General features: G+C 46.2%; 1 protein-coding gene across 8 annotated transcripts in view; it reads right to left on the reverse strand.

The window, feature by feature from the left end:
* WRN (WRN RecQ like helicase) overlaps positions 1–9,945 on the reverse strand; it is a 36,397-nt gene extending 26,452 nt beyond the window's left edge. For 3 of the 8 annotated variants that reach the window (XM_082050627.1, XM_082050622.1, XM_082050629.1), the window contains exons 1-6: positions 9,610–9,945; positions 8,151–8,265; positions 6,302–6,417; positions 5,196–5,341; positions 2,607–2,755; positions 343–492 (exon numbers count right to left, since the gene is read on the reverse strand). In XM_082050627.1, coding sequence (XP_081906753.1) covers positions 343–492; positions 2,607–2,755; positions 5,196–5,341; positions 6,302–6,417; positions 8,151–8,246 — 657 coding nt within the window. In that variant the 5' untranslated portion in view covers positions 8,247–8,265; positions 9,610–9,945. Of the gene's footprint in view, positions 1–342; positions 493–2,606; positions 2,756–5,195; positions 5,342–6,301; positions 6,418–8,150; positions 8,266–8,912; positions 9,562–9,594 lie in introns of those variants that run through there. The other 5 variants (XM_082050626.1, XM_082050624.1, XM_082050625.1 and 2 more) reach the window with 5 other exon arrangements.
* Positions 9,946–10,017: the final 72 nt, after the last annotated feature.

Raw genomic sequence — 10,017 nt, forward strand, 5'->3', positions numbered from 1 at the left:
CAAATCTCACAACTCCATGAAACACTAAGAGGTGAGAACCTCAGGGGAGGCTCAAGGCTGCTGTGGAAAGGGCTTTCTTCTACGTGAAAATTCTTTCAATTTTCCATGTGAAACATTCACCACAATATCCTCTTTAAGTGATCTCAGCAACAAGACAGGTCACCGAGTCAAGCATGAGCAGGACTGGCTCCAACAGAGAAAATACTGTGACAAGTCTGGGCGAACACTGGGGTTTGAAAGCTTAACACAGACGAGGAACTGGGCAGCAAAAGCACTACAAACAGTCACCACCACATTAGAAGGGAATTTATCAATACAGGTGGAATCTCTTGTGTTACATACGTAGGCATCTGTGGCTGCATACAGCTTCTGCTCCGCGTTGAGTGGAAATTCTTCCCAGTTACTGCAGCGGACAGACTTGTCCTTCAAAAGCTGCTTCCCAAAAAGGTGCTTTACCAGACCATTTAGGCTCCATAACTCCTTACACCTCAGCTGGGGAAAGAAAAAAAGAGAAAGAACTTGTTTAAAGGGGAAAGTAATTGGACTTGGCAGAATATATTCTCAGAAGTGGCGAAGTGTACTTAAACCCTCATTAAAGGGCTCTGGATCAGTCAGACTAGCCAGCTCCTCAAAGCAGCGACTGTTCTCCAGGCCTCACTCTGCTCTCATCATCCTGACAGGTCATTTGGCCCTTAGAAAGCCATATTTTCCTGCTCTGAAACTGCCATGTTGAAGGACACATCTACACAGTCAGCCTGGAAAGACTACAGAGTCCATGCAGGGTGAGCTGGTATTGTCACACGACCAAAAAAGATATCAAGGAAATATCTGTACAGTGTAGTCTCTGGCTTGATAAAACAAAAGCCATACACTGAAACAGTGACCACTCCCTCCTCTAGGATTTTTTTAATTATTTGGCTTTCTAATTGGAGAAACTCAGTATCAAACACCAGGAATGTATTTAATAAAGGAATACCAGTCTCCCCATCAGGTTTTCTGTCACCTTTTGCACGTCTGAGAAGCCAAGCGAAGCCCAAGGCGCAGCTCCGCACTGTTCCGCGTACGGGAGGCAGTCAGCCCGAATCCCCAGAAATGGCCCCGCCACGCTGCTGCTGTCAATCGCTTTTGTGATAGCCGTTGTCAGCCGCAGGCGCTGCGCGCTGCTGTCTGATGAGCCAGCCTGAGAAACTTCCCTTCCCACCCCAAGGCAGCACAGACTTGTGCCGCTCCAGCTCGGGAGAACGTGCAGAACACGCACAACCGCGGAGCCCGACAGCGGCGACGGCAGCTCATCCCCTTCAAGCTGGGACCAAAACACCTCCCCGCTGTTCATTTTGGGTTCCCCCAGCCCTCCCCCTCACATTGTGCCGTGATACGTAACCCTACTCTTTGTTCTCTCGAGCTTCGCTTTCAAGTTTATTTTTGGTGTGTTTTCTCCTCAGCAGAAAGCTTTAAAGCTGCTATCAGAGATCACATTGCTCAGCTCCATGACAAAACACCCAGGAGCTGGATGCTGGGGGATTAAAAAAACAACAAAAAAGCACCTTGATTTAAAGAAACTTGCAAGCTCGGAAAGAAACAGCTCCTTCTATTGCTCCAGCAAAACAGTTTAATGTGCACAACTTCCAGCCCGCTAGGAATAGTAACTTCAGGGTGGTTCACACGGAGAACACTGCCCTGAATGCTGGTAGTAGAGCATGTCCTTCTCCCACGGCGAGTTATTTACACCAGGTATGTAAAGCACAGAAACAAGGCATAAACAGTATTATTTCTGAGCCCAAATCTCTGTCCTCCACTAGGAAACCAGAGTTGTTCCTATTATCCTACCAAACACACAGAAAAAGCACAGAAGGAAAGAGAAGAGCACAGAGAGATCAAGCACAGGGAAGGAAAAACTTTGCATGTAAAAGACACAAAAGCTTTAAAGGGACACGCTGGAACTAGGAATGGCAGGAGGATCTGGAAGGTAAGGAGCTTCCTGCTCTCTGCGCTGATAACAGGGCACAGATCTCCCTACATCAAATGATATCCAACTAAAATCCACCTATGCTCAAATTCATGGGGCACCAATGCAACACTGCTGCTCAATAAGAGGCGTGGGGAACACCACCTGTATGAGAGCAGAGGTGACAACAGCTTCAGAGCCACGGAAAGGAACGTATTTCTATAGCTCCAGATGATGTGACACCTCAGGATGAAGAACTTCACAGAAGACCCTGGCGCTCCCTGCCCGTGCCCAGCGGGAGGAAACCCCCCCTCCCACAGAACCCCAACCGGCACAGCCCGGCCACTGCCAGCACCGACAAGAAAAGATACAGGCAGCTGCATGTAAAGAGCCGTACCTTGCACATGCAAAAGGTGAGCAGGTCTGAGAGGGGACAAATTCATTAAGAACTGGCTCAGTGACATACACCACTTAATTCTGCACTTTTTCTTGAGAACTCCTTTTAAACTCACTCTTCTGAAGAATAAATTGTAATACATCTCCTTTATCCTACGGAACACATTCGCTATCAGGACTGAACTCCTGTGAACACAAGGAAACCTCCTCTTGCACAGCACGATCACAAGATTCCCTCCCACAACAGAAAGGCGTGAAGTTTTACTTTCTCATTAGCCACGTCAGCCAGCTCCACAAAGCTCTTCAGCTGGATTTCAAAGTCACTCATCAGCTTCCATTGATCTCCCTCAATTCCTACGCCAACCTTTTTAATTGTTTCATCTTCGAGCAGCCTTTTGAGTCCCTTGGGAAAACCTAAAATAGATTAAGCCCAAACATCAGAAACTTAATACTGGAAGATGGCAGAAAGTCTAATGGAAACGACAAAATGCTAGCACAAAGGCCACTTTTTCAGGAGAAGCCCTCAAAGTTGTTGTGTTTAGGCAGCTGCTTGGACTCTCTAACTACTGGGAGCACCAGTGGGTTGTAATGTATCATCTGCAGACAAGCAGGAATGAAACACTCGAAATATGCATATTCATTCTGCATCTGAAAACAAATTCAGCTGAAAAATTCAACACCATTATTCCATCATTAGGGGATCATTAGACCTCGTGGCAACAAAAAAGAACCTCTATGGGCATAAGATAGTTGAATTCCAAGAACTGGATGCTCAAAACCAAATGTAATATTATTTTCCTATTTTCCACATGAAAATCTTCCCCCATTACTCTATTTTGCATTGATGGGAAACAGTTTAAACCGTAAGCATGGGGAATCACGAGGAGAACAGGTTCCGTGGAGCCTCACTCAGTGCTAGCACTGGGCTGGGCCCACAACAGCACTGGGACGCAGAATTCACCACCCAGCTCCTCCACCAAGCCCAGACAACCTTGTCTGTTCAGTAGGAAAATAAATTCAAGGATGCGCACAAACCCTCAAGTATTCTATCTCAATTGAGCCCGAACTGATGGCACAGCCATCCTGGATCAAAGGGTATTTTCGAGTTTGCAGGGCTGAATAAAGGCGCGTGGCTTTCCAACCTGGTTTCTACAAGAGCGAACAGTCTCAGACACTTCTCACTTGAACAAAAGCGCCTTTTGCTCCCCTCTGTGTTCATTGCTATTTAAAATTCGGAGCACCTTGTTTAAATACTTACCTTCAGGAACCCACAGCTGGATACCCGGAATTTGTGTCAAGTGTGATTCTAGCACCTACAGACAGGCAATGGCGCACAAACACACAGTACACAGGCTCCGGCTTGCTTCTCATGCCAAATTTCACTCTTTCTCTGCTGTACTAAGTATTTACACCCTTCAACAATCACTTGGCATCACTGATGTTATGTTACACAACCAACTCCACACTTCTAGGGCTCCTGCTGCCACTGTACAGACACTTGTGCAACACCAGCCAGAGCCAGTCGTGCTGTGAAGCTGCAGGTCTGATTCAAAGTATTAAAAAATTACCACTTAAAAAGGTCTTCGTTTAATACTAGATGAAGGTTACAATCTGAAAAAAGGACATATTTTCTTAGAGTCTCTAAAGAAAAAGGACTAAGTACTGGAAAACTATCAATATGTATTAAATTTATATCCTTCATATGATGCCTTTATACAGTCCAACAACTCTCCACTCTTCCTCCTGCAAAAGTACATATTTTTTGCAACAAAAAAATCCTGAGCCTCATCCAGCTGGGTAGTTCAGCCAACACTGACACTTCTGCAAGTCCAACTTATTCTGAATAACGAGCAGAAATTGGCTGCGGCTCCTGCAAAAAGGCTGACACACCTCACCAGCCCAAGGGGCATCTCCCATTGGCAAGAACAACAACTCCAGACAAGATTCCATGCGGAAACGCCATCTTCTGCTGTAACGCGCTTAGCGAGCAGTAGCCCACGTGCAACCGCAGCCAGCGGCAACCCACAAACATCTGCACTTGGAAAACCAAAAGCCTTTTGGCTCTTTATGACTCTTCTTCCCCAGCTTCCCTCTGCAAACCTCCTTTTGTGCACTTGTACCTTCCTGCCTCCCGGATTGAATAGACTCCAGCAATTAAATTTCCACCCCATTTGCTACAAATGACAAAGGATTGAACACCAACATTAAAATTACAGCTATTATACGGCAGCATGCACACCCCAGGGAAATCAGAGACATCTCACCGGCGTAGTTTCAATCTAACATTCAAACCAAAGGTTATAAAATTGCAGCCTCTTTCCCCCATTCTTATTTTCCCTATTTGGAAGCTTTTATTCGGATCCATAATGAATTTGGGTTGGTGAAGCACATCTTCCCCCGCTTTTCTCCATAGCTGCACCGCACCAGGTATCCAGCCTCACAAAATGCAGATACTAGGAACAAACAGCACGACTGCCATAATTTTTGAGGGGCTTTGTTATTGAAGCCAAATTATGAAGAAACAGCCGGCTAAATTTAGGTTCCTTGTTTATTTTGTCACAGAAATGAAAGCTCATAAGCAAGGAATTGAATTTTTTTAAACCCAACTAAAATATTCCTTCCCAGAGAAAAAAAATCCTCAAGGAAAATTCCTTCGCCCTGTTCAGAACCTGAGTCGGGCTGAGATCCTCTTGATGGTCATGGGCAACACTAAGAATAAATCCATTTATTATAGGCGAGAGAAGAGGGATGGATTTGTACTGTCAAATGTAGTGCAAAATATCGACTACTGTTCCCATTCAAACTAAATCACAATAAGCAGAGGGCCTGGCTAAGAAGGGAGGAAGTACAGTACCTGACATGGAGGAGACATGGAACAAGTAGCATTTGTCCTCAGCCACACATATCTGGATTACAGCTATTTTTGCCATTTTTCCTTTAGTATATGACGGCGGCCATTCAATATCAAACCCAACAGCAGCCCCATCTGATAAACTCTGCCTAGAAAAAACAAAACCAAACCACACAATATTGCTCATATTTAACCACTCTTCTACCAGCATTTAAAATACCAGCCTTAAGTCAGCTTACACAAAGATGATTAAGAGCATCACAGACACTACATTTTCCTTTTACATCTACAGGACACAGAAACCATTTGAAAATCAAGACTGTGAGGTGGTGAAATCCCAGGGGATCCCAAAAGCTGCAAGAAACCCTCCCAAGCAGCCAGACGTTGAGCAGCTCTTGCTGCACACAAGCAGCAGCGTGGCAAGCCCCCGCAAACCGCCACATACAAAAGGCCATGGAATCATTTCTTTTCCCTTGTTATGTATTTATCCCACTGCACTGGAAGTTCGATATAATTTTTTTCCGCCACTAATGAGCTGTGCTATGCAAAAATAGGGGAAAAATTAATAATCCATTTGCATCATGGATTTACTACTTTTACTTTGAACATATAGTTCATAAGTTAATAGATATGCTTGATTCCTTATAGCTCCTATATCCCTGTGAAGTCACTTGAAGTCCATGGGTTTGTCCACAGCATGAAAGGCACAGAATCTGTGCTAGAACCTTTGCTGTTCTGCCCCAAGGGACTGCGAGATTTAGCAATGGCATCTCCCACCCGGAGACCAAATGGAAACAAAACTGCTCCACATAATGGAAAAAAAATATCTATTTTGTAGCCACCATGCACTGCAGACAGACCAGGGAAATGTCTCACAGGGTAATCCTCCATCATGGGAAACAGGTGGTTTGTGCTCGCAATCAATAAGCAAGACAGTTACTGCATGTAATCAGACAGCCAACACGACCAGGTGCTTGCTCTGGTTGCACCATTGACCTCCATACACATCAAATCAGGAGGAGGAGACAGAGGAGCCAAGTCCTTCTCAGAAAGAAAAAAGCACTCAAAAAAAAAAGGAGAAAGAAAACCCACAGAGTAAGAGCTATTACCTGATATCTTCCGAGAGAAGGGAACAGTCACTGGCTTCGTAGCTGTAAACGACGGAGCCGCTGAACTCAAGGAATGGCAGCCCCTCTTCCAACACACTCCTCTGAACAGCACACTTCTGTCAAAAAACAAAGACATTTGGAAGAGGCTCTTTTACCAGCCCCAGAGAGGCACCCGCTCAGCACACGCTGCGTCCCAGCACGGGCACCCAGAGTCACCCACACCTCACCACGTGTCACACGCAGGGCTGGCGGCACCAGCAGCGCACAGGGTGATAGCCCACCCTCTACAAAAATGTGGGTTCATGCCCCAGTTTCTTGGCTTTACTCCAGGCACTGGGACTGAAAGCACACAGGTTGCATTTTCACCTCAATTTAGTTTATTCAGATTCTTCCCAAGGTCAAGATGAGGGGATAAAAACAAAGAATTTTTGACAGCATCGAAACGCCCTCAAAGCTGCTTCAAATGCTGTAGCACTTCCACACCTAGAAACATGGGGAGAAGTATTTAAAATGGGCAACAATTTAATTAAAGTCATCATTGGAGTCATCTGAACCTGGTCAGGCTCTAATCCTCTGCCAACTCTGCTCCTGTAGAGCCTTGAGCAGCAGCTCAGGTCCCCGTGTTTCGGGCAGCCCATTTCACTCAACCCTGACACATATTCTGTGCAAGGAACTTCAAATATTTACATGAACTCCAGGGATTTAAAACCACATGCAATATTTAAAAGCAGGGATATCCTCCATCAGCAGATGAATATTGGTTAACAAATCCAATCCTTAAGCACAGAGGGTGAAAATGAACCCTCCAGCTGCCATTTTCCCACTTTCTGAAGTGTATTTACTGAAATTTATTGACTGATAAACTTACTCGAATTGCAAAACTCCTGATGACATTCACCTGGCTCCAAAACCTTCAGGTAGGTTTAAAATATGCAAGTAAGCCACCATGCCAATAATAACAGAAGTGGTTAAGCATCACACAATAACACTTGAAGAACAAAGTCTTGTCACTCAAAGGCCACAACACATAAAATAGATTTTAATGCAGTTTCAGAAACAATAAATTGCCTCCAAGGGGGAGATCCCACACCAACAAACAAAGACACTGCTGATTTTACACTTGCACAACGAAACATTTCCTTCAGTTAACAAAGGGCGAAGTTTCCACCCAAGCCCTTCCTGAAAGGGCTGCTTGATGCAGGGTGCCACAGGAAACACAAGCCAGGTTGCTTTGAATCAGCATTTTTTAATATCCATGCTACTAATTCTTTATTCCCACTTCACAGAAGAAAAACCACTCCACTGAGTTTTCTGCTTTTCTCTCATTCATTAGTTTCCCAAATGTTTAAGTGCTTTCAAATGTTCCAGGGGAGGCCCCTTCTAGTGGGAAATTTTATACTGAATCAGCTCATATATGTAGGAAAAAAAACCACTCAAGGACACATCAACATTCCTTGAGCACCAGAAATTTCAACATCATCTTGCTGATCAATTAATTCTTCTGACTCCCCCATCCTTGCTGGTGTACAGCCCACCATACCAGGTGAGCAATGCACCAAGAGCTCCCAATACTCGGGTGTTTTTGTCACTGAAATTCAAAATATCCAGGACAAAATTCCTGCAAAGGTAAGAGCAGCAGGAATGTCATATGATATTTTGATTAAAAAAAAAAAAACACTTCAGGAAGTTAAAGCAAACAGAAACAACACAATGGTACTTAAGTTTAATGACAGTTCACAGGACCAAACAGCTGCAAACAGTCTGATAACAGATATCAGAGGCACAGCTCTAACTGAAAGCATGTGGGCCCATGTTGTTGCCTTTAAAGCAAGCCCCCCCAAGAGCATACCTTTTGAGCACTCACAGCTCCATCCTGGTTCTGTATAAGCATCCACTGTGGGTATTTATTCTGTGGACCAGTAGTTAGCAAATCCGCTTTATTCATTTTCTCCACATTTCTGTTACTTTTGCAGACAACAGAACAAAAATATTAGAATAGTCAGCAAGTAGTAACAAGACAAGCTGTTAAAATCATCAGGCCAGAATGAGATTACACGAGAACACCACCCCAAAATTAAAACACTTTGTGCTCAAGAAAGGACATTTACAGAGCTGCCTGCAAGAAACCTGAAAATAGATCTATGTGTTATATTCTTGTTCATGTCAGGATGAAAAAACTTTAAAAAATCTCTTATAGTCCCTATGGAAAGAAAGCTCAGTTTAGTTTTACAGAGACCAGCACCTGGAAACAGAAGAGCACACCTGCTGCTGCCTCTGCTCAACACAGCCCTGTGAATTCAGCACATTTATCTGCTGTTTCAGAGCAGGGCACAGGAACCAGCTACCTGGCTTCAAAGCACAGTCAGCTGCACTTGCTGACAAAGGAAACAAGTCAATAAAAGTCAAATAAAGAATTACCACACTCCCACAAACCGTGTCTCAAAGCCTGTGCTCCCTGCACAGAACACAGAGCAGTGAGCATGCAATAAAGATTAAAAAAACAAACAAAACCACATGGAAATCCTAGGGAGAGCTACAGCCAAACAAGACACACGCTGCCCACTCTCTCTGGTGCAGACTGAATGATGGCAGAGGTTAATTATTAATTTACCTTCTCCATGGATAGAAGGTTTAAGTTAGGAAGCCACATTTTCTGAAACAGCTGTGGATTTTCAGCCCTGAGCACCAGGGTTTCCTTTCAGAGAAGGGGAGCAGGGTTTCCTAGTCGTGAGCAAAGGCTGACAGGCTCAGAGCTGTCCCAGCTGCTCCCAGGACTGCTTCCAATGGGATTTAGACCCTCCTGGAGATGAGGCTCAAAAAAGTGACATTTCCCATCCTCATTCTTCCCACCTGTCCACCACATGCCCAATACACTTCACCAACAAAATCAGACCACCCCTATCTTAGCAAGAAGATACTCTCCAGCTGTAATTCCTCACCAGAAAGTACAAATCCTAGGCAAACCACACTGTTTCAGTTTTTAAACTGAAGGGAGATTCAGGCTGGACATGAGAAAGAAATATTTTAACACTGAGGGTTGGGCCAGGCTGGACGGGGCTCTGAGCAACCTGAGCTGGTGACGATGTCCCTGCTCATGGAAGGGGGGAAACGGGGAGCTGGGAAGGTCCCTCCAACACAAAGTGTTCTGTGATTCTAAGCATTGCATTCCAGTCAAGGACAATGAGCCCTGCTCCAAATTCACACCCGTTCCCCCAGGACAGCAGGTGCAAAGCCACAGCAAAGGTCTTCATGCAAGCACCAAAAAGTCCCCCACCGCTGTCCCTCCCCGGTACCTCGGGCCCACGCACCAAGCGAGCGCCCCAACCCCTCAAGCTCCCCGCTCGGGGCTGGGGGAAGGTGGCGCACCCCAGCTCCAGCTGCCCCGGGGCAGGAGGCCGCGGCCCCGCAGGCTCCTCTCCACAGCCGCCGCCGGGCTCCCGGTGCTGAGGCGGCCCCGACGGTGCCCGCAGCAGGCCGGGACCCGCAGCGGCGGGTACGGAGTCGACGCGGTCCACCCCCGCCGTCCCAGCGGCCTCCTCCGGGCCCCTCCACGCACAGACAGCGGCCCGGGGACACGCAGGGCCCTCCCAGCCCGCCGGACCGCGCCCAGCGCCGCCACTCACCGCTCTCCGAGCCCTTCACGGCGCCGGCGCAAGCATTTAACGCCAAGGCGCGTCGCGTTGTTACTACGTCACCAAATCAACCGGCTCCGCCCC

This window comes from Streptopelia decaocto (genome assembly GCF_964273445.1).
Source record: "Streptopelia decaocto genome assembly, chromosome: 4".
Taxonomy (NCBI): Eukaryota; Metazoa; Chordata; class Aves; order Columbiformes; family Columbidae; genus Streptopelia; species Streptopelia decaocto.